Source organism: Melanerpes formicivorus, unplaced genomic scaffold (genome assembly GCF_026170545.1).
Source record: "Melanerpes formicivorus ecotype bairdi unplaced genomic scaffold, bMelFor1.0.p_v2 SCAF_60, whole genome shotgun sequence".
Classification (NCBI taxonomy): domain Eukaryota; kingdom Metazoa; phylum Chordata; class Aves; order Piciformes; family Picidae; genus Melanerpes; species Melanerpes formicivorus.
Window position 1 is genome coordinate 724,754 of NW_027142412.1, and position 27,773 is coordinate 752,526.

The following is a 27,773-nucleotide window of genomic DNA, read 5'->3' on the forward strand; positions in this document are numbered from 1 at the left end:
TCATTCTGGTATGACTGTGTAGAGGGAAATCCCAAGGACCTGTAGATGGTCTGAACTGCAGCTGGTGCAAGCTGGAGGTGTTTCAGGGCCATCTGTGTTTTGTGCCTAACCCCACTGAAGTTGGAACATCCCTCTGTACAAAGGCCAGAAAATAAAGCAGATGGCTGGAAGGTGAAGATTTACAAGCTTGCCTTTTGTGTTTTCCTTAGTGGCTGGAGGTACAAAAGCTGCATATGTTCTTTCTCCAGAGCCATTCTCTCCTGAACACATGCAAGTGCTTTATGTAGCTGCATTTGGAAGATGAAGCACTAAAGATGCTGTTAAGATGGCAGTTCAAAACATGAGGCTGCTCTGCAGCTAGGCAAGATGAGCAGTTGAGAGCCCAGACGGTGTCGTATAAATGATCTGGTTTATTCTGAAGAGAACTATTTACAAAAGAAGTACAGCATCTTTTTTACTAAAAATATGCCTTTATAGACTTTTATAATAGGTATCTTATAAAAACCATACATTTATTTACATGACTGCTACATACAAAAATTACAGCACTGTGGTATATGTACATATCTATAGATACATTCTTTCTGCTTGTCCCTGCTGTGTGCTTTTCCCCTCTCAGTCTAAGGGAATCATTGCTGCAGCACCCAGGCACCTCCTTTCTTGGCTTTTTGGTTAAAACAATCTCTCTCTCTGAGCTGAGTGGGGTTTGCCTGCTGTAGAGGCATAGCTGGAATTTACCTTTCTAAGCCAGACAAGTGCACGCAGCTCTCAAGTCCTTGTGTGTGCAGCACTGCCTCTAACCTCACTTCTTGCTTCTCTGTGCAAAATGATCCTGTTGTCACTTATTGATCTATTGTTCATCTCAATGGCAAGTTGCTGATCTGTGTTTGTATGAGGATAAAGTGCTACTGACTTGCCTTTCCCTTGCACGCACTTGTTAGTTACTTCTTGTTTACAGTTGCTTCCTCTGCAGCATTCACTGAAGGGAGATGGATCCCTTTTCCCTTAGGCTAGCATAACAAACATTTGCCTGAAGAGTCACCTCTTACTTAACTGTGGGAAAGTTCTTTGTAACCTTAATCTCAGCAGGCATCTCCTGTGCAATATTTGAACAGTGACAGTGCAGCACTACTGGTTTATTTACCACTATCTCAAAAGCAAGGGTGAGTGGTGTCTTTAGAGCTGCTGATCCCATTCCTTACATCTGCTCTGGGATCCTGAGTACCTGCTGGACTAAAGTGCTTCTTCCATCTTGTTCACTGGAGCCAATGGTGTCCTTTACGCTATGTGTGTCCTGGAATCATGAAGTATTACAAGTGGAGTGTCTTCTAACCCAGCACTGCAAGGATGATTCCAGGCTCCTGGCCGTGACAGGATGGAGATGAGTGTTTTAATGACAGCTCAAGGTAAAGTAGTTGGGACCTTGTTAAAACACAACATTGCAAATGAGAGTGTAAAGGAGCATTGATGAGGTTTTCAAAGACAAAACAACAAAACCTAGCTGCTATGTTAAGGCAGTTTCTGTTCCTGTTGAGTAGCAGCTCAGCACAAGGAGGTCTCCTTTGGTGTGTTGTCCAGTTCATTAAACCCAGAAATAGAAGAGAATTGGGTTTAGTAGTGCAACCAAGTCTTTAGGGTTAAGGGGCTAGTTTTAAGAAACCATACCCGACTGGCACCTTAGAACATGCTGACTTTCCTCTTGCAATCTCTTCCACCACTATTAAAATAAATAAAATTGCAATGGGATTAAGGTAGGTTCCTCCTTAAGTGAAGTGCTGTGCATTTCAGTTGCCTACCCCTGCAACTGAATGAGTCACTTTCAGCAAACTTGAAGCAGAAGGCACCTTTCTTCATCTCATTACTGCATCTTCACTGGGTAACTTAAGGCCCATGCCTTAGGATTGCATCCATACACGTGTTCATCCATACATCTTCATGGGGGTAGAGACCCACACAGCTGGGCATGTGGCTTGAAGAGAGCTGTTTGGGTTTAGGAAGTGACAACTGACAGCAGAATAAAGGTGTGCAAGGACCAAGATGTTCAGATGGCTCTCCCACAATAAGCAGAGCATTGCTTTCAAACAGCATATAGGACAAATGTTCACAGGTATCGCTGGCATCCATGAACCCACACCTCATTTTGCAGGTATCAGTGCTGATGCAGATGGGTGTAACTGAGTCCTGGCAGCAGGAGATGCTGAGCATGTGCCTCATGTCTGCACTATTGAGGGTCACAACACAGGTGAGATGGGGGGATGAGGTCTTGCCATCCTGGGAGTGTGCTTGGGACTGCACTGTCTCTTTCCCTCACTTGCACAGGCAGGTACAAGCAGATACTCAACAGCTGAGCATTGCCAAGAAAGGAGAGGTCAAGGTTCAATTTCCTTCCTTGCCTGTGAGACTCTAGACTCCTTTCCCTGTAAGCATCATCAAACTGTACTGGTAGTGCTTCACCCAGCTATTTCCTGGAGCAGGATCTGCAGCCCAAGTTTCATTGCTTTCAAGTCAATGGGTTTCACTGCTCAGCTTTTTACCATCATTTTCAATCCCAAAGGGTACTCTGCTCCTTGCAACATGGAGCTACCTCAGTGCAAGATGATTTCATACCAGTGTGGTAGTTTCATGCTAGCAAGGAAATATGGGAATGCTCAAATCTTTGTAGGCAAAAAGGATATTTATACTGAGGTATTATGGATGTTGTATCATATAGATAAGTTGAGTAATAATAAACTCAAGCCACCAATCTCTTACCTGCTTCTTTGAAGAAGGTGTTTGATACCTAATTCTAGCAGAAAGTTTGTTACTGTAAATAGCGAGCAGAGAATAGCAGCTTCCTGTAGGATGGTGTTTTAGCACCTAAGTTGCTGAGCAGGGCAGAGCTGAACGTGTACCTAGCTCTGTTTCCTGTGGGACAGTGTAGGTGGTAGTCTCTTTAAAGCAATGGGAAAACAAATTATGGCCTGTGGGTATTATGAGCTGGAGAATGTGTGGAAATTGCATGACAGCAGGACATCTCTGAGCCTAGGCTGGTGCTCCTTGCTGGTTTATGATGGTAGACTGTGTTAAAGAGAAGAGCTGTAAGGTGCCCATCCAGTGCATAGGGAAGGTCCCTATTTAAGTATTGCAGGATTTCCAGCACCACTGTGTGCATACAGCAAATGCGCTACATTCCTTCCTCTTGATCAAGTCATGCTTGCAGCAAAGCAGGCTCTGATCATCTTCAGTCAAAAGGAGATGTGGCTCGCCAAAGGGCTGAGTAGTAAATAACCCACAGGAAGGGACAAACACTCATCATTTTCATCAGGCCATAGCTAATGTGACGGGGGCAGAGAAAGCTGCAGAATTTCCAGAGCTTTGCAGATACACTAATTGCCTTTGGCTTTAGTGAAGGCAGATGCCTGCGTGCTTTCTGAGGATCAAGTCTGCCCATCCAGCATCAAAGTTGGGCTTTCAGTGAACTGTTAGGCTTTCAGTGTGCCAGTGAAAATGACAGGTTTCTTTCTCTGTTCTGCAGGGGTACGTGGCTTTGGGGGAAGGTGTGTGACTTGCAGAAGCTCCACAACTACCTTTGGCTGTTGGATGGACAGTAGGTGCTCCGGGACTGAACATCCACAACTCTCATCCAGTTTGTAATCTGTTGTAGATGGTCAGTCTCCTGGGAAGAAATCCTTAACATTCTGTGCCACTACAGATTCTGCAACTCTTATCTCTATCTCTGTAACAGAAGGGAGCTAAAGAAGACAGTAACATCAGCCACTTGACACTGCCCAGATCTGCGAGGAGCCTGGATTCCCAGCGAGGGGTGAGCAGCTACGCAGAGCTGCAGGGGAGATGGTGCCCAGGCAGGATCTGCAGTGAGGACTCAACTTCCACCACATAGAATGCTACACTTGGCAAAACATGGCAGTGCTGGGGCCAGAGCAACTCCAATCTCAGTGGGATGGATGAAGCTGCCAGGACTGGAGAGTGGTACAGCTCCCCTCTCTCCTCTTGCATTCAGCCTTCTTCTTCCTCCTGTGCTCACTATGATGGCCGTTCTCAATCCCTTGCATTGCTTTGTCTCAGGGCTGCTGATTTCCTTCTCCAGCACGAGAATGCTTTTAATACAATCAGACTATTCTTCACAGCAGAAACTGGACTTTGCCAGAGCTCCTAAAATATACCCTGAAGTTTATCACTTCACTTAAAGAATAGGAAAAGTTTCTTTCTGTTAGTATCACATTGTCAGTTTGCAAATCTCCAGTTCATGTAAACATTTGGTTCAGACCAGGTGCGGTGTAAATAGTGCAGAGTCTGAAAGGTTAACTCCTTTGCCCCCTTCTTTTTTTCTTATTGGATCAGACTTGGGTCCCTCAGCAAGCTGGGCAGCTGCCCCACTCCCCATCTCGAAGCAGGAACTGCTGGAGAGGTTTCTCTTTTTCAAATTAATTTTTCTTGAAAAAGGAAAAGAGACGGTTCCCTTCTGCCCCAGCAGGCTCGTCCCCCGGCGCCCCCGGCCTGGGCACGGCGGAGGCTCTGGCACTCCGCTTGGCGCCGTAGCCACTGGAGAAGGAATAAGCGAGCTGGCTCCATTCCTTCGGGTGTTTGTCCATCAGCTGCTGGTCGATGACCCTGTGCATGTCATCCTGTGGAGGAGGGAGAGGAGAGCACTGTTAGTAGCAGCTGATGTTCAGAGGGAGCTCCTGCGGGATGCAGCTGAAATGGAGGTGAAGGGTGCTGTGATGAGATGAAGGAGGGATGACAGGACTGGGGACAGGTGTAACTCCCCACCTAGCCGCAGGCTCAGCCTTGCTTGCTGCCATGAGCTTTTTAGTGAGCAAGGGATGCAAATCACACAGTTTGAGTGATAAATTGCTCAGGTGGTCTCACAGACCTGCCTGGGACTCTGTGACTCCTAAACTGTGTTTCTCTGCTGTTTGCAGCTTGCAGATGTCCCCTCTGCGGGGAGAAACAAACAAACAGGAACAAACACAGCTGAAAGCAAATGCCAGAAATAATAGGGATGCCTGTCCTGAGCAGGTCTCTCTGCTGGCCATGTGGAGCAAGCAGGCAGGTAGGCAGGACAGAGCTGCCTGCACAGCCACTGCTAGGGAGGCTTCCTTGGAGAATGTGCTGCCATGAGCAGAGGGGGTGGGGCCAGGCATGGGCCCACCAGATCCTATGTGGGTTTTGCACCAGACTTACCAAAGAGAACCACACTTGTCCCTTAGACTTGTTCCTTGCCCTAGAGCCAGGAGAGTGACTGCCAGCCTGGCATGAGCAGCTGCACTATGGATGTACCAGAACCCCCCTGGTTTCATCCATGTTTGCACAGCACTAGGAAATTGCTCTACACAAAGTAATCAGTTGGCTCTGTTGCTGCTCCTGACATGCTAATGTGTTCCTTGAAAACCTGACTATCACTTCCACACATTTTAAATCTTCAGATCTGTTATTTCTGCTGTAATTGCACATTTAAGCTGTAGCTTAGTGAGAATGTGTACACAAACTAGACCCACAGGAGAAATGTTCTCCAAAGGTTTGGTCCCTGAATTGGACCGAGGGCACTACCTGGTGAGGATAAGGACACTCTGGATGGGCCGCAGTGATGGAAGTGCTTGCACCTTGTGCAGGACAGGGGCAGCACTGAAATGGAAGGGAAGATGCTGCCATTGCCCAGTGGGTGCCCCAGCTGCTTTGTAGCTCAACGTAGAATAAAACCAGCCAGCTTGTGCTGGAAACCTGAATGACGGCAAATCTCTTGTTGCAGCCTTTTCTGCATGGAAAAGGATTGATAGCCTGGACCTGAATTTATTATGGGGACTTTCACTGAGAGAGCAGGGGGATGCAGAGCTACATGGACTAAAGAAGCTTTGGATCATTTTAGAGCAGGGCAAGAAAGGGGAAAGGCAGAGGGAGAGTTGAAGAGGTTAAGGTAAATATCAGCATAAAGGTGAAACGAGTTTCCAGAGGTGAAGCTGCCACATGAAAATGTGGACACTTGGATATTGAAGGCACCTCTTCTAGCAAATGGCATAAGAACCTAGGCTCCAGTGTGGCAGATCTGTGTCCTTGGTTAACCACTTAACAAGGGATGAGTATGATTTTTATATATGTATTCAAAAATTATACATAGTGTGTGTGTATATATATATAAATGCAGTAGTATTAATAGGGCACTGCATCTGGGTCCCTGCCTGTCCAATGCATGAATCAGAGACCACAGAACTTAGCTGTGCAGATTTGGGGTAGATGTATGCAGTAAGGCTGGGGCAGAGTTGTGGTCCCTGCCCTGGGCAGGGGCTCAAGAATGTCTGGGGATACAGAGGGAGGACAAACACCAGTAGCATGAGACCCAACTGATGAAGTCGTCCCATAAAACGGGATAACTTGGTACCCCTGTGCACTGGGTATTCCAGGAAGGAATATCTGCTCTTTGCAGAAAGGGTGAGTCTGAAGGAGGTGTAAATGCAAGTAACCTCTTTGTGAGCTGGAGCTGGGCTCCCTTGTGTAAGATAAGGGTTGGAGCTGCTCTAGATGACCTCAGAGGCTGGTGGCTGTGGCCACACAGGCTGCAGCTCTCTGCTGGCAGCACAACATTTTCTAAACTAGTAGTGCCCCTGTTGCTATTGCACTGAAACCACACAGCTCTCCTTTCAGAGGAGCAGCCCTCTTCACTTGCAAGTCTGCTCCATACTCCTTCTCTACTTGCAGTAATGCCCAACCCTGCTTCCAGTCAGATAATGATGAACAGCAGTGGGGGTCAGATCAGGCACAAGGATGAGGTGCACATCCACTCCTGTGCTAGGCTCAGGTGTGTGGGATTTTGCTTATGGCCTATTTTATACATGATTATGTGCTTACAGAATCATAGAATTGTCAGGGTTGGAAGGGAGCTCAAGGATCATCTTGTTCTAACTCCCTTGCTGTGGGCAGGGACACCTCACACTAGATCAGGTTGCTCAGAGCCACATCCAACCTAGCCTTAAAAACCTCCAGGGATGGGGCTTCTACCACCTCCCTGGGCAACCTGTTCCAGTGTCTCACCACCCTCATGGGGAAGAATTTCTTTCTAACATCCAATATGAATCTACCCATTTCTATTTTTGTTCCATTCCCCCCAGTCCTATCACTCCCTGACACCCTAAAAAGTCCTTCCCCAGCTTTCTTGTAGGCCCCTTTAAGATACTGGAAAGCCACAAAAAGGTCTCCTTGGAGCCTTCTCCTCTCCAGACTGAATAGCCCCAACTCTTTGTCTCCATAGGAGAGGTGCTCTAGCCCTCTGATCATCCTTGTGGCCCCGCCATCTTGTTGATGGTCCTTGGTAAAGTGCAGACTAGAAGTGTGCAAGAGCAAATTCTAACAGATTAAAGCCTCCATTTATGCACAGCTAAAGCAGAGAAGCTCACCTCCCATTTTCTCAGAAAGTCAGCCTTGCAAAACAGTCCCTAAAACCCATGAACTACCTGACTGGCTCTGTGCCTCTGTTCTGGGGAAGCTTGGTGTTGGAAACTCTTTTGCTACTGTGTAATAATAATTTATGTCAGTATGTTGGAGACAACTTTCTGCAGTGCTAGTGGGCCTGATCCTCATCTCAGAAAGTTGATGTGAACAGGGTTGGGGTCACCATACTGCTGCAATTGGGGGACATAGTGTGAAGTGACAAGGCAAATGCCTGCAAGTAAAATCCTAATCTGGGGATATTCCAGCACTAAACACTGAATGTACCAGTAAGCAGGTCTTAATTTGCACCACTCATCCAAACTGAATCAGAACTTGAATACAGACAGCTCTTATGCAGAGCACTGAGTATCACTTACTAGGTAATGAGGCTGACAAGTAAAATCTAAGTCTGTATTAGAGACTAGATATGCTGGATACAGAAGGCTAATGGTGTGTGTACCTCAGCCTGGCTTTCCCCATGGTGATCTGGGGAGGGTACAACCTCGCCATGAGAAGTACAGGATGCTGTCCCTTGTGCCCTGGCCTGATGCTGGGCTGAGGAGGGTGTGTGTGCAGAGTATCTGTGGGTGATGGAGACCCCCCACTGGCCCCTCTTGCCAGATGATGGTGAGGACAGAGACAGATGCAGGTGATAGTGGCAGTGAATGGAGCAGGTGAGGAGATGGTGGGTGCTTGGCAAGGGTGTGGGGAGCTCACCTCAAAGGCAGGAGGGGTGTACGACTAAAGCTGTTGGTACAGGAACTGAGAAAGGCCACTAGATCAGAAACCAAAGGAGCCAGATAGTAAAAAGCCCTGAGGAAGCAAACTGTAAGCAGGAGAAAGAAAAGAAGAGAAGAAAAAAAAAGAGAGAAACGAAAACACAGTGGAGTTGAAACAGGAGCAAGGTTGTATGGGAGAGGTTTCTACTGGTCAGGCTTCTTGTTAGTAGAGTCAGGGTCTTGCATCATCTGCAACAAATTACTGTAACTGTCCCAGACCTTTTCTCTTGTACCTGCTTGTTTCCTATTAAAGTGGCCCTCCCTTGGTGCTAGTTTGCAGAAGCAGCAGCTTTGTCTGCTCTCAAGGGCTCTCTGCCTTCACATGGTTTTTCCTAGAGACCCCATGTGGAACTTCTCCAGGCCAGCTGCTGGACTCCTGCGGGTTTGGGGTATTTTACCTTGGTGGAGAGCTGTGGTTTAGCTTCATCTTGTTGGATCTTCTGAGCTGCTGAAAACAGCGCTGCGGTACCACAAAACAGTCACCACAACCTCTGCCTCCCACCTTTCTGCTCTGTTATGGAAATGTAAGGATGTGCTGTGCCCACATGTCCCCAGGGTCACACCTGCACAGGGATGTCTCCTGCATGGACATCTTCCCTCCCCAGGCAACAGCAGGTTACTCTGCCACATGCAGCATCAGGTCTGGTTTGTTTCTCCATTTTCACAGGGTACTCCTACATAACTAATTGAAAGCTCACAGGTGAAAGGCTTTGAGCAGAGGGCTGTGTTTAACCCACCCTGAGCACTAGTGCATGACTGGCTCCTGTAAAGCCAAAAGCAAATGCTTCTGCCTATGGATGGTTTAGCTGAGACTACAGCAAACCCACAGGGAGGGAGAAAAAGTCATCCAAAGGTGCCTGCTGTGTGCCATCCAGACCCTGCCCTGTTGTGACTGGGTGCTGCTCACCTGCCAGGCTTCCAGCTGCTGTGAGAGGTTTACCTTCTGCTGGATGGCATCCAGCAGCTGGCTGTTGAGGGACATCATGTCGACCTTGCACTTGGCCAGCTCCACCTCCACCGCGTTCTTCCTGGGGGGAGAGAGGCAAATTGGGGCATGTGACTTTCTATTATTTTTTCCCCAAGGAAGTATGAAACATATCCTTGAGGAGAAGTCAACAATTCCTTTCACTGGCAAGTCCCTAAATTGTAAGCTGTTCATCCCCACTGAATTCTGGACACTATTAATGCAAAGAGCAGGACAGAACTATGGACATCATTACTATAAGCCCAGCAGATTTCTGGTAAGCACATTATGAAGAATACCCAAAGATACTCCAACACACTGCTGTGTAAGACAATGCATTGTGCCTGGATTGTGTGCAGGATCTGCCACTAAAAATTGAGAGCTAAACCAAGGTAGAAGGTACACACAAATAATTTTCAGTTTTTCTGTTTGCTAATGCATGGGAAAGGAAATGGTAAGTGTTAAAAACCACATGATCTGTGTCTGAGCACTTGATCAATGCATTGCAATGGAAAATAGATAAACAAAGCCCCTCAAAGAGTACAGCTCTGCTATCAGTTGTGATCTGAACTGAAAGAAGGAAGAAGGGAAGAAAGTTTATCACAGCATATGCTTCTGAAGAATGACACTGTTAAGAATATTTGAATTAAACGTTATGCCTTAAGGAAAGCTCCCAGTTTCAGTGGGGTTATGTTGCCTTGGGAATGCTGCTGCTGCTATGTTTCTTTCCAGGTATTGGTAGCCATAGGGCATGTGATGCTATGGATAAGGTTGCCCAAAGGGCCCTGAGTGCTCAGTGGCTGAGATGTTCTAGCTGCTACTGGCTAGTGGAAAGGAATTGTCCTTTAGGAAGGAGCCAAAGCTGGGAAATGCTGCTCACCATGCTGGGAGCACACAGGTGAGCTTAAACCTTAAGTTTTCAATTAACTGCTGTGTGATGGAAAACTGTAACATGGCTTGCTGAGAACCAACTTTCCTAGCAAACATTTTCAGGAGAATTAATTGCATCTTATTAACTGTAGATAATTCATAGCCTCCTAATAGCTCCCTTGTGCTCCCCTGCAGAAAAGCAATTTGGGATTCATGTTTATATTCCAGGTAGCAGTTGCTTAACATCTCCTGTTACAGGATCCTATCTTCCTATTGCTTCCCATGCTGCCAAACTTTGGCTTCAAGCTAGAAATTTTCCATGCCAGATGTCTGCCTCAGGCAGTGATTTCATTTCTGCTCAGAGTTAGGGTTTGGTTTTGGGAGGGCTTCAATGGAAGTGGCTTAACCCTTGAGGTGCAAGATGGGAAGCATATCATGAGCCTCCCAGGCAGCTCAGCCTGTGGAGGAATGCTTTAATTTCTAGCAATGAGACCCTGTTGTCTGCTTTGACTTGCAGCCACTTTCTGCTCATTAATCACCTGCCACTCACCCGTGTGCACTCGTCACATCCCCCTTCCTCCGGGCTTCTGTCACCGCAGGACAGTCAGCCGTAAATATCAGAGCTTTGTCCCAGCAGCGTCATTAATGCTGTGGAGAAGGTGTACCCTTCCATTCTCAGCTGTGGGTTTGGGCACCTTAAACAGCCCTTTGTTGTGAAGTTCTCCATTGCTGCTTGGGTATTACTGGGGGATTTGTCACGGCGGCAGCGCGTTGCCATAGCCACGGCAGAACCAGCAACCCACACGCACTGGAAATGTCAGAACCACCTCTCCGCACCCAGCAGTGCAGCTGGGATGCTCCTGATTTTTGCCAACAGAGGGAGGTGTTACAGAGGAGAGCAATGGGAATTTGGTAGCTGGCTACCCAGAGGAGAGGATGATCAGGTCACTTAAAAGATGAAGGGAATGTGTCCACTGATTTAGCTTGCCACATCCTCAGAGGTGCAATGCTTTTGTGCTCCTCCTCTTGCTGAAGGCTTGAGTACTAGTCATTTCCACAAAGAGATGGGCTGCTGCTCTCCTGGCCCATCTGCTTATTGCAGAGATTATCAGATGTATCCTTTCTATATAGAGCACATGGGGGTGAACGTTTCTGGCCCACTCCTCAGGATAAAAAATGCTCAGGGCAGTGTGGCAAGCCCAAGCAGAAAGCTGGGGAAGCAGGGTATGGGGTAACACAGGTCTATGAGGAGGATGGGGGGGGGGAAAAAACAGGCAAAAAAGTGGGAAAATCCTAAAGGGAAAAACAGAGAATTGTAAGACTAGAGACCCTGAAACAGGAAATGAGAGTGAGTGACCAGAGAAATGATTTAGGGAAGAAGCCCAAGCAGGGCTGTTATGGGAATGGGCAGGAAAGCATGGCTGAGTGTCTGGAAGAGCAAAAGTATGAGAGATAAGGCTGACCTGCCATTTCACTCCCTCTCTTTTCCTTGCTGTGACTCAAACCAGCACTAGGGATGGCACAAACATGGTTCAAAGCATCCTCTTAAATGTCCCCAATCCTGACATGGGGCAGCTCTGGAAACTGGCATCTCTTGCCCTACTCCCAAGCTGCTGGCAGCACTTCCCAATACTAGCAAAGCCAAGACTCACGCCACTGCTTTGCAAGAGCTACTGAAATTTGTGGAGAAACCAGTCTTGGAATCACCTCCTGCTGAGGCCTTCCATAACTGCTAACCCAGCCTGGCTTTGGCTGTTCACACCACTTACTTGGCAATGGCCTCATCCCGGTCCCTGATGGCTTGCAGGAGCTGTTCGCTTGCCTCCTTGTCTTCAGCAGCGCCTCGCAGTCGGTCCCGTTCCTCCTTCAGCGTTGTCATTTCCACACTCAGCAGTGTGACCTGTGAGCGCAGGGAGGGCATGAACCCAGGGGTTGCTCAGACAAATTCATCATGAGTAGGGGTGGAGGGAAAAAGTCACATGGGCCAACCTGGAGGCTGAGCCCCCCTGCTTGTCAGAGAAGCGGTGTCTGCTGGGAGGGAGTTATTACTGCTGGTGCAACCCCCCATGACGTTTGCCAGCTCACCACAGGATGCTAGCAGTGCAGGCCTGGGTAAGACAGGTCACCAGGATGGCCTCAGTAATGTGCAGCAACATGACTGAAAGCTGTGCAGCCATGCAGGGCAGGACCCACCGGCAGCTTCGCTGTCACTATGGCATCAGTGCTGAAATATTGCCCCTCTCCAAGCAGTTTGTCTCGTGCATGCATCCTCTGTTTCTGCCTGCTGTATTCTGATCTTTTCAGGGTTAAATTATTGAAAATATCATTTAGTAGCAAATAAGATTTTTTTTTTTGGAGGAGGCTGTTGTATCTCTTGAAGTAGTATGAAACTGAAGACAAAGGATGTGGAAATCCTCTTTCACGCTATGCAAGGTGTTACTGGCCCATCTTGCAGTTTTAGTTAGACTTTAAAATATGTGCAGAGCCTTAAACAGACTGAGAAATGCTCTGTCATTATGGTCCCGTGCAGAGTGAGTTAACAGGGTGTGAAATCATGCAAGGATTGCATTAGCACAGCTTTGCAATATTTCATACACATTTAATTTCTTTGTCTAGGGCACACACGTGCTCTGTTACGCTACTCCACCACCTGGAAATCCTACCAGCATTTGAGCCACCTCCTGTCACTAAATGCAGCTCAGCAGTGCTTGAATCCTCAAAGAAATCCTTAAATAGAGGGCAGGCAGTCAAAAAGGGCTCATCACATCATGGGTGTGGGAGGATCTGCCGTCAGTGTGGCATGGCTGGGTCAAGGTGGGAGGACGGTGCGAGCATACCCTGTCTGTGCTAGGGCTCACCACCCTGTGCTTGGGCTGCCAGGGAACCAGGGAGCTCTGCCTGAGCTGTGCTGTCCTGCAGCCCAGCACAGGGTGCACCTCAGAGCAGGGATGTGATGGAGAGCAGTGGTGGGAGCTATGTGAAAGGTGTTGAGCACTTCTGCTGCAATCCCAGAAGAAGGTGGAGCAAGAGGCCCAAAAAACTGCATTTGGAGACAGGTCTGGGGTTTTAACTGCTTTTATGTTTCAGGTAAGAATAGGATGCCACAGAGGAAGGAGACAGACAAGGCAGAAAGTGTGATGCTGCTGTCCAGCGTCAGCAATTCCTGTCTCCAGGAGCTCACCTTGCTCTCAGGTAGGAGCAATGAATGTCTGGTGCTATAAGGTCACAAAAGCCATTTAGGACTCCTCCTTCCCCTTTCATTGTATCAATACCAGTGACAGCACAAAGGAAAGTGAGGGCAGCAAAGCACTGCTGCCCTGGGCGGACCAGATTCCCATGTGCATTGATTTTCTTTGTTACTGAACTGATAACAACGTTGCCTCTTCTGGGGGAGGTGGGGATAATTATTAGCCTTGAGCAAGTGTGAGGCTGGTTACCAGCAAAAGCTGCAGGAGATGTGGGCTTGCTGCATGAGGGTGGAGGGCTTCTCCCAGAGCAATGCCTGCTGCACTTGGTAGTTATGCCCCATGTTTCTCCATATAACACAGAGGTGTGTAGAACTGCTGTTGCTCCCTAGATGTTCAGAAGTTTGGTAGTCAGGGGTCCCCAAAAAGCAGAGACAGGGTCCAGACTTGCCATCCAGAGTGTGTCCTCTGGTCCCTCCTGGCTTGGAAGTTTCCAGAGACCAGCCAGAGCATAGAACAATCAAGTGCTGTTCTCTCCTTGTGTTCTCTCAAGGCCTCTTGTGTCCGGGAGCAGTGGTAAGGAGACACAAGCAGGCTGCTGTACAAATGGTCACTCTAAACCTCTAAACCTCTAAACCTAAGCCTCTGATGATCTCTGGCAGCAAAACCCGACAGCATCTGAGCTCATGTCTCACCTAGGGGCCCCAGTTTGAGCCCTTGAAGATGTCTCTTGTGGTGGCCACACTGCTGAGAGGAGCAGTCCTCATGTAAGGACAGGTGTTAGAGCTGCTCCCTCATTGCAGTCTGCCTCTGGTTATGTGCTTTGTCAACAAGCCTACTTCCCATACTCATACACATGCAGCCAATACTGCCAAGGGTTATTTAATGATGCTCTCACTCTTTTTACTTTGGCCCCATGGTAGAGGGGTAGCTGCCATACCCCTACACAAGGCTGTAAGCCCCCAAGTTGTGCTGGCTTTCTGAAGAGGGATATGTTTTCTCTCCTTCAAAGGGGTATGTCCAAAAGGCTGGCAAGACCAGGTAAGGGTGTAAATCCCATTCCCTGCTCCAGTGCAGCTGGTGCTGCATGAGCAGCTGTGTCAAAGGCTGCTTCTGCTGCAGCCTCCAGATCCATTCCAGCATTTGAAGACACATCCAACAGAGACAGGGATTGCAGAACATCTCCTTCAGTGCCTGTTCTCCATTTGCTGCTTTTGGCATAAGCCCTCAGACACAGGTAAGTGGAGATGCAGCGTGATTCTGTGCTTTGGGTGTGGTGTTGTTTCCAGGGACTGATCACTTGTTGCAGTTGAGATTTCTTAGCCTGTCCCTGGTGTCAGGTGCCAGGCTGGCCACGATTAAGACTCTCTAGGTGTGCACTTAGAAGGGTTTTGTGGTGCTACTGTGGAAGGGGGTGAATCCTGCACTATACACAGCAAAGGAGCACTTTTTTGTCTATCCAGTGGCTGCATATACCCTTCACAAGGGCTCAGTGCAAGCAAGACAGGTCAGACTGGATACCTATGGGTTTCCAGTACCCCACATCAAGAAGTCTTGTACTTTGGGGTCTTTTGCTAAAGAGAGTTTAAGCAAGACAGGTTGGCTGAAAAGCAAATTGCAGTAAAGGTTTAAAAGAAGCTTGGCTGCTTGAGAAGATGTCTGGGATAGTCACAGACAACTCTTATTCTAAATGCATGAAGCCTCTGCACTAGCTTTAACAGTGCCTTCATCATCCAGCCATAACTGGTTTTGGCCCAAATCCTCCTGGGTTATTGATCATGTTGATCTCTTTTATGGAAGGCACATCTTGGAGGATGACCACTGGTGTTACAAGACTACATGTAAAGTGTGGGAATTGCTAACCTGGCTGTGCAGTCGCTGCAGCTCCTCCAAGCTCTGCCTCAGCTTCCCCCGTTCTCCGTCCATTAACTCCCGCAGGGCCCGCGAATCCTCGCTTGTTCTCCTGATCTGCTCCTCTAAGGTGTCATCGTCACTTCGTCGGGAGCTCTGAGAGTGGGAGAGAGATCTCTTGCTCAGATGTCACTTCTAAAAAGCCAATTGCATTAATTTGGTACCAGTTTGGGGGTGTGTGTGTACTTGACAAGGAAGAAGAAAGGCTGAATATGACTTTAGTGGAGTTTCAGATTTGTTTCCGTGTATGTCCAGCAGAAACAGGTTCAGCCAAAGACAGTGCTTCTACATGTGATGAAAAGAGCATGCAGACTGGTTCTTACTTCAGCATAAACCATGTGCCTTACCAAGAAAGGCTGAGAGACCTGGGGCTTTTAGTCTGGAGAGAAGACTGAGAGGGGATCTAATAAGTGTATATAAATATCTGAGGGCTGGGTGTCAGGAGGGAAGGGACAGCCTCTGCTCACTTGCTCCCTGTGAAAGGACTAGGGGCAATGGATGCAAACTACAGCACAGGAAGTTCCACCTCAACATGAGGAAGAACTTTACTGTAAGGGTCACAGAGCACTGGAACAGGCTCCCCAGAGAGGTTGTGGAGTCTGGACACTTTCAAGACCCATCTGGATGCATTCCTGTGTGACCTATGCCAGATTATATGGTCCCCCTCTAACAGGGGGTTTGGACTTGAAGATCTCCAGAGGTCCCTTCCAACCCCTAACATCCTGTGATATATCACATTTACAGAGATCCACTGACCACTTGTCTGGCTCATCTCCATGTTTCTGGACCTTTTGCAGGTCTCTATTTTTTTATTTAACAAATACAACCTCATGTCTATTCTCAGCCTTCTTACCAGATGCTATAGGTACTGGAATGAGAAGATTGAGCACTCCCATGTAGGTCTGCATCATTTTCCTCACCATGGCATCTCAAATAAGCCATGCTGGCTGGCCATGCAGCCAGCTTGTGGGTGATGGATCTAGGCCTGATTTGAGCCACTGCAAAATCTGAGGTGTTTTTTTGTAATTTTGCACTCCTATGGATGCCACCCTCTCTTCCTCAGCAGGATCAGGACCATACACCACAGACAGCATCTCGTGCCAGCAAAACTTCACCTGTCAATGGGTTTGATTCTGCCAGCCTTGCCAAGACATTTTCACCCAGTGTCAATTCACAAGGGCAGAACCCACCCAACTCCAGGGTTACAGTGCTTTTGTGATACCATTGCTAATATAACCACTTAGGAAAGTCCTAAGAGAAATAACTGATTTGTGATGCAGTATTGCCATGCTGTCACTCTTAATTTACTGCAAATTCCAAAGAAAGCCTTCTTTCAGTAATGACCCAGAATGTCTCCCAGTCCAATGACTGTAGCATGAACTTGAAGCTAATAACAGCCTGACCAGTGCAAGCTGTAACCCCATAAGCTGGCTTAGCTCTTAGCTGGCCATTTGAGACACATGGAGCAGGCTGTGTAGTGTAGCAGTCCATCTCTGTGAGCCACAGAGGTTTTCTTGGAGTTTGGGACTTCAGGGCCCAGCAGAAATCTGCAGCAAGCTCTGTTGCCTGGGTAAGGGGACATGCATAAGACAAAGTCTCTCTGTGCCACCAACTTACTGTGGAGTCTGCCCCATCCAGCACATTTTGTATCAGTCTTTTCAGCTCACTGAGAGCTGCTCGTAGACTACCAGCTGGGACATCTTTGGCTGATGAGGTTTCTGAAGACTCATCCATGGAGGAGTCTGTAGAGACTGCTGAGTCTGCGCTGTCGTTTCCTCTGAGATGTGAGCAGAGATACCGCACTTGGCAATACGCTTCCCAGAGCTGCAGCCTCAGCTGGAACAAGAAAGCTTGACATTAGCCTGGGACATCAAGACCATGGAGATCATCATTCTATGGTGAAATGAGGCATCTGATTGCCAGGCCTCAAAAACATTTGTCTAGCTTGCTATGTTGGTTTTGAAATGGATACAGAGTTGTACTTTCATATGGTCAAAAGAGTCTTGATATCAGAGCTGAGACCACAACCCCAGTTGTCTGGTTCTTGGCTCAGCTCCAAATCCAGATCAAATGCATTAGACTCCCTCTTCCCCTGGGGCTGGTGGTAGAGGTCCATGGGCTTTCCCAGGTGCCAGAAGGCAAATACCTGTTCTCGTTCTTGTTCCAGCTCCTCGGCCTCCATGCTCTGCTCTATTTCAGATAGCAGGGAAGTGCTGGTTGTGTTGAAGTTTTGGAGGCTTCTCTCCTCACTGAGCTCTTCTACCTTGCCCTGCAGCTGCCGGTAAGACAGGCGCACTTCCTGCAGCTCCAGCTGGCTTTGGTGCAACTTGAGAAGGAAATCAAAGAATCTCTCAAAGAAGCAAGGAAAAACAAATAGGATATGGACTGGATGGATCTCTTGGTTTGTGAAGGAGCTGATAGGGAGGAATCAGTGTCATGAAAGAGGGTTTCCAGCCAGGAGGAAAGTACCCTTGGCTGTTATTGCTATTTATTGGAGCTTAATAATCTCCAAATGTCATCAGACATCGTTTAGACTCCAGAATATTCTGAGAGATAAAAATAGCAGGTTAATCAGCACTAAAATGAGGAACACTGTGAAGGTGTTGGGAACTTGCATCAAAAAAACCCAGCTTAAAGCAACACAGAAGGCAATTGTTTTAAAAAAACAAAATCTGTACACACATATAATTACATCCAAAAAAAAAAAAAAGGAGGAAAAGAAAAGAGATTGAGGGGTGTTTTGGAGAGCTGAGCACCCAGTGGTTATCAACCCACAGAAGAGAAATGGGAAAAATCTTCCTCTCTGCTAAGATGCCTGAAGCCACAGAGGTGCCAAATTGTTCTCCAGGGAGTGGTTTGGTGACACCCAGCTGCAAACATCATGGGGCTTGCTGGGAAACCATCTGAGCTACGAGGCCAGTTGCTACCTTCTGGGACATCAGGGTCTAAAGAAGATCCTTCTGAAGCCAAATCTACCCTTAAAAAATTAAGCAAAATCAGCTGCAACCAGAGCTCCCTGCTTCTTTTTACATTTAGCTCATTTCCCCAGCACTCTGTCCCACTCCCTTGGTCAGATTTCCCTCCCATGCTGCTCTTTGCTGTTAAGATGCCCTACCATGGCTCCTGTTTCCTGTCTCTATGGGGAACACCCAAGAGCTTGCTTGCATCCATGCTTCCATGAGCCTTTTCACCTTTCCAGTTGTTTTGTCTCCCAGCTCCTGATTATCTTCCTGGCCAATTTTACCCCAAACCACATCTTCTACTCAATTTACAACTTCTTCCCTGCCCATTGCTGCCTCCTCACCTGCAGATCCTTGTCATGGCTTTGTCTCTCAAGGATGAGGACTCGGTCCTGCAGCTCCTCCACAGTTCCCTGGAGCAGGTCGTTCTCCTCCATCATGGCACTAAGGCGATGCTCCAGCTCCCGCTTCCTGTCTGTCAGCATTTTGATCTGTGAAGGAAGGAGAGGTGGTGTTGGACCCCACATTTTCCAGGGAGCAGAGAGGAGGGAAATCACATTCGCAAGAGAAAAATGAAACAGCAAAAAGCAATGCTATACATGTACATATTCTCTACCTGTATGAGAGAAAGTGTATCTCTGTGTGGTATTTAAAGCTTAGAAAGGCTCGGAGAAGAAACTCCTCCTCCCCCAGGCTGCAGGGGCAGCTCCAGAGTGACTGGGTATGCATTGGTGGGAGGCCAGGGAGCAGGCAGAAATGTCCCAATGGATTAAGCAGAAACCATTCCTGCCCATCACCTGTTTTAACCATTCTTGAAAATTTTAGGGTACTTGTTAGTTACTTTTCCTGGATGGTTCCTGACTGAGCATGCTGGCATTTTCTCCTGTATGGGTGCTGGAGACCACAGGATGAGCCTGCAGCATTCTGAGCCCCACAAGGCTGTGCCACAGCACTGCCCATACACTTTTATTAATTGCTGCTTGTTCACCAGCTCCTCACCAGGGATTTTTTTTCCTTTTCACTCATGAAGACTCCTTTCTGTGCCATGCTTATTTTTAGTTTCCCAGTGATTGGCTGCCTTTATAATTGGTTCACTTCTTTCAATCATCAAGGGCAGTGATTTCAGGTGAAGAGAGACAATGTGCCAAGCAAAACCTCTGTGATTCAGTTAGCTGGGAAACAGTGCACAGGATGAATCAGCACTAGCCAAGGTCAATTCTTGTGTAGCCAAAAAAATGGAGCCTTTTCCCAGTTTAGTATACACAGGACCTCTGGGGATTTGGTATCCCATTTACCAGTCCAGTATAACCCTAAATGTTCCCTGGGGCCTGCTTTTAATTCATGGACCATAAACAAATTCAGTAGCTTCCTGCTGCTTTCTTGGTCTCTTCGGGACCTTGGTACTTTCCAGGCTGCTTGAAAGATTTGGCTGCATGAAGGAATATCAGCAAAGTGTGTGGACTTGCTATTTCTAATGGGATAAAGGCTGCTATAGGCATTAGAAAGCTGCTTTTAGGTGACTAATGGTTTCTAAGACATCTCTTCCCACCACCATCATGATTTGTGTGGGTAGGACAAAATGGGTGCCAGAAAAATGAAAGGTATAATCCAGAGATTGTATTGATATTTCATAGCTGGTATCCAAACAAGTAATGGATACCCTGTGAATGACCATGTAGTAGAAAAAACATTGCTCTGCCATGGGCCCTGGGCCATGAGAAGGGCACTGAGGAAAGGAATTTGGAAAGCAAGAAACAGGAAGGCAGTGAGGAGGCAATGTGAAGCATGCACAGCAACAGGCATGCATGATAGCAGCGATGGATGCGCAGGCAAAAGCCCTTCAGAGCCTACATACTTACTTCAAGGACCTGCTGCTCCACACAGAGGGGAAGGGAAGAAAAGGCGAGGGACCAGCAGGGAGCAGGTGGGAGCAGGAGAAAAGAAGAAATTGAGAGATTTTAGGAAAAGCTCTTCCAAACAGCTTGTAATTAAAATGTGGTTGGGTAGTAGAACTGGACATGTTCTACCCATCCAGTTCCTGCCTACATGGTTTGCAAGAACCCCAGTCAGGGAAAGGAAGGCAAAAGGAAGGAAGGTGATATCATTCCTGATAATGTACCAGAGCTAAAACAAGCAAGGCCTCCTTGCTTTCCCGTGTACATGGCTCAGAAGCAGGAGAGGTTACTGCTTTGCAAGCATGAGAAACTGAAAAAATACCCTTGCAGACCTTCCCAGCATGTCCTGGAGTTTTGTTTGCACTGGGCAACAGCCCTACAAGAGCACAGCCATGGTTTAGCTCCTGGAAGATCCCTCTCATCTGTTTAATTTGCATGTGTGTTTGTGGTCAAGGCAGCAGTGGAAGCTGGGCCTGTGCCACACCAGCCAGGCCTGGGGCTGCAATGAAAATCCTCACTTTGTCCCACAGCTTCCATCTTCTCTTTGTTTTCTCCAAGCAGCAGGTTTTGTTTACTCAGTTCTGAGGGGTTCGTTACAGTCTTTCAGACAGCCTATCCCCCTTTTGAAGGACTGAGACGGAGCACAGGTGACTCACCTCGGCCTGGAGACTCTCTAGCCGCACGATGTGTTGGCTGCTGGAGGAGTTCTTCTCCCGAAAGTCCTCCCGCAGGGTGTGGACCTGCAGGGAGAGCTGCCGCTCCACCTCCGATGCCTGCAAGGAGACACCAGCTGGCATTACCCCAGGGGGACGTTCAGTAGACAGCAGTTATCTCCTCCTGCCCATGGGACGGTCTGCCCTGGTATGACTTCCCCCAAGTCCTAGTTTTGGCAGGAACTCTTAAACCTGCACAGATTGGATGAGGGAAAAGCTCATCCTGGACAGACATTGAGAAGAGCAGCCATTTAGACCATGCTGATTTTCCCCTGGGGCAGCCTAAAGGACACAGCTCATAACTTTCTTCCATTGCAAAACAGCATAAGGACTCCCATGCCCTACAGGGAATTTAGTTTCCCTCAAAAACAGTAGCTTGATCAGTGCTGAGACCAGGCCACTTACAAAGGCAGAGGGGAGGCAATCTCCTTTGACCCCAAGAAACACTGCTATTAAATTTACACTTTAAAAATCTCTGAAAATCTTTGGCATAGCTCTGAGAAAAACCCAGGTGCTCTTTGCCTCTGATTTCTGGCTCCTGTCAGGGCCAGACAGAGAAGCATCTGCTCCACTTGACTGTCAGCAAGGGATAGCTGGGCTTGGCCCTCTTTCCCGTTTTGGAGGAGGGATGCCCCATTTTTGCAGGGTGTTTTGAGGACAGTGGAAAGGCCATTGCTACCTGCAGGATCCAGGCTGCAGCCAGCCTGTATCAATGACAGCTTAGATGTGTGAACTACTCTCCAGACAGCTTTATGGCTGATTTTTACATGGTGAACACACTTGTTTAGGCTTGTAAGAGAACATAAGGTTTTTATGGCAAATCCCTAATGAGACAGCGCAAATGGATGGGTTTCTATTTAATTAGCTTCCATCAGGTTCCATTACACCGGCACAGACTTCTCTCTCTGGCATATTAGGGGCAAGTGAATTGATCCCCCTCAAGATGTGGCATTGCCATCCTGCTCGGGGCACAGGCACAGCTATATGTCTAAAGGCAAATGCCATCAGCAGCCACACCACCTTAGACAGAGAGGTGAGATGGGAGGGAGGGAGGGATGGAGGCATTTGGGTCAGCAGCTGTGGGCAGGTTTGGGAGTGAAACGTTATGTCTGGCAAATGTGGGTCAGGATTTGACACTGGCTGACTGGGTGCCCAAGGCAGCAGCTTCACCAAAGGGTGCAATGACTTTGCTCTAGTAGCTTGTAGCCTGAGGAAATGAGCACACAGACCCAGCCTGAGCTGCCCACAAAGGCAACACTAATCCCTTTTAAAACTGGCTCCTTATTTTGGACAGTCTGCAGCATAATAATACCAATCAGAAGCAAAAGGTAAAAGGCTGTTCTGCTTCCATCAAGTGGAGGAAAATGTAGTTACCCCAACACTGCTTGTTTGTTGGGACAGCAGAAGACAGAAGTGTGACCGCCAATATCAGCCAGGCTCAGACAAAGGGCTTCTAGAATGATAAATAGTTTCCAACAATAAGAAATAATCTTGTCTACCAGTTGGGTTTTAGTTCCCTTCTTATCCTGGATTAGCAAAAGGGATCTTTCCCCCTCCTCTAAAGCCTCACATCAAAGGCCTTTAAGTATCACCTTCACCTCATTTATTTAATAAACCTTCCTTGCACAGGCAGAGTACACAAAATATAATGATGGCACAGCACTATAGGAAGGAGTTGCTTGTTTTCCTTCCCTTAAGCAGCCATAGATTTAAAAGCATCCTCAGCAGCTATTAATTGGTGACACTAAAGATGATGGATGGATTGTGCTGTTTTCAAATGATTCACTTGCTTTTGTAAAGACTACTGAAACATCTTCGTGCTGAAATACTCTGCAGGAGCTATCAAAGAGGAAAAAGCACCAGATGAAAAGCACCAAAGGATTTTGCCTGCAAGATGCTGACCACACTCCTATGGAGCACAAGTGGTACTAGATGAGATGAGACACCAGTATGTGATAGCTAACTGTATAACATAATTTATGTGCTAGGGCAGTTCTATGTACAGAGAGTATAAATGTACAATACAGCAGTAAGAAACAAGGGAGTGTTAATGGCATTGTAACAATCCCTGGCAGAACAATATATAGCTGCTGTTCCTAGTTCTGGTCCCCATGCTGAGACTGGAGCAGGTGAAGGGATTGGTTGCAAGAATGATTCAGATTGTGGAAAGTCTGTTATATGAAAGGAGACTAAAAAAGGATGGCTTATTTTATCTCATGCAATGAATGCTGAGAGAGGACTCCCTATAAATAAATCATGGATAAGCACACAGAAGGGAGAAGCACTATTTAAGCAGTAGCATAATTTTGGCACAAAAAAATGATGTGAATAAACTGGATATGAGTATATTAAGGCTGAGAATATGAAGATTTCTACATTTCCAAGGAGCTGCAGTAGAATTCTTCCTCCTGCACCATTGCAGTAGGAGAAATGGTAGCAAAAAATAATTTTGTGAAGGAGCTGGATCACTTTATCATGCAGTTTCCTTCTGAGGACTGCCTACGACAGAAGGGAAATGAATTGACCTCAAAGGTCCTTTTTGGCACTAGACTGCTTTGCAGGACTGCAAGGTTTGTATTCACCAGCTTTAAATCATCACCTAGAATTTATCTACTTGCTGCTCAGCTTACACACTCACACATCTTATTCATGCAGTTATAGCCCACTGTGGAGGGAAGAAAGGATCCACTTACCACTAGCATTCGGGGCCCTAAAGCAGACAAGATGCTACAGTGAAATATCAATGTGCACAGCTCACACCCTACCTATCTCATCCAGTAAAGTAAAAAGAATACTTTCTTTAGTCTCATACAGTGCAGAGCACTCTCTATGACCAGCCATTTAACAGAAGTAACAAAAAATGACTGTACTATTATGTGTTTCCCTCTGTGGGAGTATGAGGAAAAGTTCTAGATAGGGAAATGGTTGATACCTTTGCAAAGATTTTCACAGACGTGCAATAAAGTCCTCCGAGGTGAACTCTGGGCACGGAAACCCCCTTTTTATGCCACATTTTTTTTCAGAGGTTTTTAATACTGCTGCTGAATTACCCTTCTAGCTGATCATAAAAGTCTAGATTTTTAACATCAAATTGCATTACTTCATGGAAAGACACTTTGACAATGTCCAGTATTTGTCAGGCTTTATGACATATTTTCACATGGTGTCTACTTGCTGTAGACGTGTGCATGTGTTGTGTATGTGTGTGTTTTAAATCAGGAGCCAGCTATTGATTGCTTTGAACATCCTCTTCTACTTAGTGTCACCAGAAGATGTAACCTCCTATTTACATTTTCCCTTTTCTTCTCAAATAAGCTATGGCTTTTGTTGAATTGAAATGAGTTTCTTCTGCTTCAACCAGTTTGGTTCTACTCTCATTATGCAAACTATGGTGCTTTCTCTTTTCACAACCAGTGTTTTCCTAAACATTAAAAGCTAAAACCATTTCTGGTTACATCAGTCATTTAATCAATGCATTGATTTTGCTAGAGAGAAGTAATATTCTTGGCAGAAAGGCAGACGTATATCACCCAATATCATAACTTTGCTCTGCAGTTAAGAAAGAATTCATTTCCTGGGTATAGACAAATTAGCCAACACAGCCACCAGGCAAAGTTTAAAGCATATCTGCAAAACCATAGCCATCAATGCACAATTAAATCTATTCAATCAACTGTGAGATTTGTTTTCTGGACTTCAGGCAAGGTTTAGATGAGATTTGGGCAGTGCAAGATGAAAGGAAGAGCAGGAGGACATTTTGGCCTCTGCTCTAATTAAGTGCTTGCTTTTTTTGTTGGTTGGGTTTGGTTTTTTTTTCATTGCAAACCTGATTGAATTTCTCTCATGATTAATTCTGAAGCACTAAAACACACAAAACTGTGTAGATATTTGGCAGGAAAATATGGTTTATGAGTTACAATAACCCCGTGAGGTTTAACATCTGGAATGTATGAGCAATAAATAAATTAGATGAATGTAAATGAATTGGAGCACTGGTGCTTCAGTGAAGAGGGATCTTTGAAATGCTTGGGATAGATTGTGAGAAATAAGTGGCCTATAGGTTACTCTCATCCAAATAAAACACTCTTTTTGGGGAAGATTTGCTAAATAAAACTAGCTGCATATACAATATCCAGCTATAAGTCATGCCAGAAAGGGAGAATGGAAAAAGTTTAATAGACTGTAGCTGCATGAAGAAACCAATGTTTCCATATGATTTACTTCTACAAACATGATGATTCAAATTTAACAATGAATACTGAAGATTTTCTTGCCTAAAATAGCTAAGAAAGAGGAGTCCTAATTAGTGCTAAATCTGTAACGCTCAAGGGAGCGTGTTACCCCTTTTATTAATTTGCTAAAAGCTGAGTTCAAGGGACTCCCCCATTCCCACTGTTGTACCATTAACACTTCAAACCACTAATTGCTGCCTCCATAGCTTCAGGTTCCTGGACTCCCAGCTCTTCTCTGGAGGAAAATACACTTGGCTACCAAAATGTGAGCAATGGAGAAAACAACATCTACCTGTAGAATAATGAGCCCAGGAGCACTGGATGGCTGCCCTGCCACCACCTCAGTGCCTGCTGCTGGTGGTGGTGAACCTGTTTTTTCCAGACTGACCCATGCCAAGAAAGAGGTGAGGCCATGGCTATTTTCCAGCCCTTGGCACACTGGTACCATAAGTACCATCATTTTGCATACATGGAGGTTGTGTGGTTAGGGAATCTTTGAGAGCTCCGTACCAAAGCTTTTAATTCATGTCAGCTTTAAATTGTTATCCGAACCATTATTCTATCCAGAAAAGTGAATAGAGTAGGAATAGAAATAGAATTAACCAGGTTGGAAAAGACCTTTGAGATCATCAAGTCCAACCTATCATTCAACACCATCTGATCAACTTAACCATGGCACCAAGCGCCTCAGCCAGGCTCTTCCCAAGCACATCCAGTGATGGTGATTTTATCACCTCCCTGGCCAGCCCATTCCAATGGCTAATATCTCTTTCCATGAAGAACTTCTTCCTAACATCCAGTTTAAACCTCCCCTGGCACAGTTTGAGACTGTGTCCTCTTGTTCTGGTGCTGCTTGCCTGGGAGAAGAGACTGACCCCCAGCTGGCTACAACCTCCCTTCAGGTAGTTGTAGAGAGCAATAAGGTCTCCTCTGAGCCTCCTCTTCTCCAGGCTAAGCAACCCCAGTTCCCTCAGCCTCTCCTCCCAGGGCTGTGCTCCAGGCCCCTCCCCAGCTTTGTTGCCCTTCTCTGGACACCTTCCAGCAAGTCAACATCTTTCTAAAACTGAGGGGCCCAGAACTGGGCACAGTACTCAAGGTGTGGCCTAACCAGTGGTGAGTACAGGGGCAGAATGACCTCCCTGCTCCTGCTGGCCACACTACTCCTGACGCAGGCCAGGAAGCCGTTTGCCTTCTTGGCCACCTGGGCACACTGCTGGCTCATGTTCAGCTTACTATCAACCAGTACCCCCAGGTCCCTCTCTGCCTGGAAAGTGCTTACATAATAGTGGTCCTTCCTGTCCATCACCTTTTGTGGGCTTCAGTTTACATGTGCTGATTTATGAGCACAGAGGAGGGACTCCCTGTCAGATGCCCCCTGGGATGTGGCACCCTGCGGCCCCACACGGTGATGCCACAGCACGTGTGGAGAAGAGCGATGGCACTGTGCTGGCTGGCCAGGCAGCGTCCCATCCGGTCAAGACAACGTAGAAAATAAGATGAAAAAGCTCATGGGTCGTGGGACATCGCTTACCTTTAGAGCAATCTGATGTAAAACCACTGACTGTGAGATGCCACAGGCAAAGCTTGGCCTGGCCGTTGCCCGGGAGTGGGTTAATGGTGGGGATTGTTTGTTGTGGGGATTGTTTGTTGTGGTGAGGAGGCGAAGGCGGGAGGGGTGGAGCTGTGCTGGCGGTGGATTGCCTCCTTCAGCCCTTTCTGACGACGCTGCTTCCAGTTCGGTGTGAGGTTTATCAGGGAGGCTTGTGAAGGCCTTGCAAGGAGCGCATATTTTAATGGCAGCTGTTAAATACACATCTTACTGAGGCGAGGGGCGGAATTTGTTGTCAGGCTCTGGCTGCGGGGCTGCGGGAACCTCTGTGAGGCGAGGCCGGGGCTGTCCCGTGCCGGACACAGCCGGCTCCAGCCGGTTGCACAGCAGCTACCCTGCAGGGCGCAGGCGGGCCCCTCAGCGATGCCAGTGCCGCCTGTGGGAAAACCTTCTTCAGATAGGACAAAACGCTGTCTGCCAGTGACAAGTGAGGTAAAAAGTGTGAGAAACAGCCCTGTAAGCAGCAGGGTTGGAGAAGGAGGAGGAGGGGCACCTGGCTAAGCCCTTTCCAGAGGGCTTCTTCACACCAGTCCCCAGGACAGTGCAGGACACTGGAGCAGGAGAGTGTTGTGCATCACGGCTGGGGCGAGCATTGTCCCCATCTCTGCCAAAGGATGGGAAGGGCTGAACCCTTCTTTCCTTGCCTCATCCTTAGCCCTACTGCAGCCCAGACTTGGGGAAATTTAACTGCAGAAAACATGCAGCAGCCTGGTCCTGGAGTGAGAGCTGTCACTGCCTGGAGAAGTTCTGTGGGGAAACGCAAATTCAGGAAACTTGCCACACTTCTAAAATATTTTGGCTGTAAGTACCCAACAGAGACCATTAACATTGATCTCAGGGGACATTTTTGGGAAAAAAATAGATTTTTAAGACTGTAAAAGTGCTGGGAGAGGGCTATGTATTACCTATTATATATCCAGTAGCTATAAGCAGACTGGCAGGTGGATTTGGCAGGTGGACTAAATAGCAGCAGCCAGAGTGAGTATATCTGCTTGGCTTTTCCAGGTAAGATTCACATCCTAATGCACATTTCTTTCTGCCTAGGAACCATCTCTGCAGACTGTCATAGCACCCATCAGCTCACTCCCCACTGTTCTTCTTGGTTTTGACCCCCCAGCAGACTGCTGCTTCATTTAGGTAAGATTTGCAAGGTGGCCATTGCAGGGGCATGCGGCATCCAGCCTGAGCTGCCCTCGCTGGGGCCTGGCACTGAAATCACGCACTTACATGAAA

General features: G+C 47.2%; 2 protein-coding genes across 4 annotated transcripts in view; one reads left to right on the top strand and one right to left on the bottom strand.

Moving 5' to 3' along the window:
• Positions 1–457: 457 nt before the first annotated feature.
• BICDL1 (BICD family like cargo adaptor 1) overlaps positions 458–27,773 on the bottom strand; it is a 52,450-nt gene continuing 25,134 nt past the window's right edge. The window contains exons 3-11 of one of the 3 annotated variants that reach the window (XR_010990210.1): positions 20,643–20,759; positions 18,436–18,582; positions 17,278–17,457; positions 16,749–16,967; positions 15,084–15,227; positions 11,805–11,935; positions 9,109–9,229; positions 8,140–8,248; positions 4,548–4,625 (exon numbers count right to left, since the gene is read on the bottom strand). Coding sequence is in view for 2 of the 3 variants with exons in the window: in XM_068161782.1 (XP_068017883.1) it covers positions 4,425–4,625; positions 9,109–9,229; positions 11,805–11,935; positions 15,084–15,227; positions 16,749–16,967; positions 17,278–17,457; positions 18,436–18,582; positions 20,643–20,759 (1,260 nt within the window). In the remaining variant the exon portion in view is untranslated. Of the gene's footprint in view, positions 4,626–7,857; positions 8,249–9,108; positions 9,230–11,804; positions 11,936–15,083; positions 15,228–16,748; positions 16,968–17,277; positions 17,458–18,435; positions 18,583–20,642; positions 20,760–27,773 lie in introns of those variants that run through there. The other 2 variants (XM_068161782.1, XM_068161781.1) reach the window with 2 other exon arrangements.
• Positions 27,223–27,773, top strand: part of CIT (citron rho-interacting serine/threonine kinase) — a 119,645-nt gene continuing 119,094 nt past the window's right edge. Inside the window, exons 1-2 of the mRNA XM_068161762.1 lie at positions 27,223–27,341; positions 27,585–27,677. The gene's annotated coding sequence lies outside the window, so the exon portion shown is untranslated. The remainder of the gene's footprint in view (positions 27,342–27,584; positions 27,678–27,773) is intronic.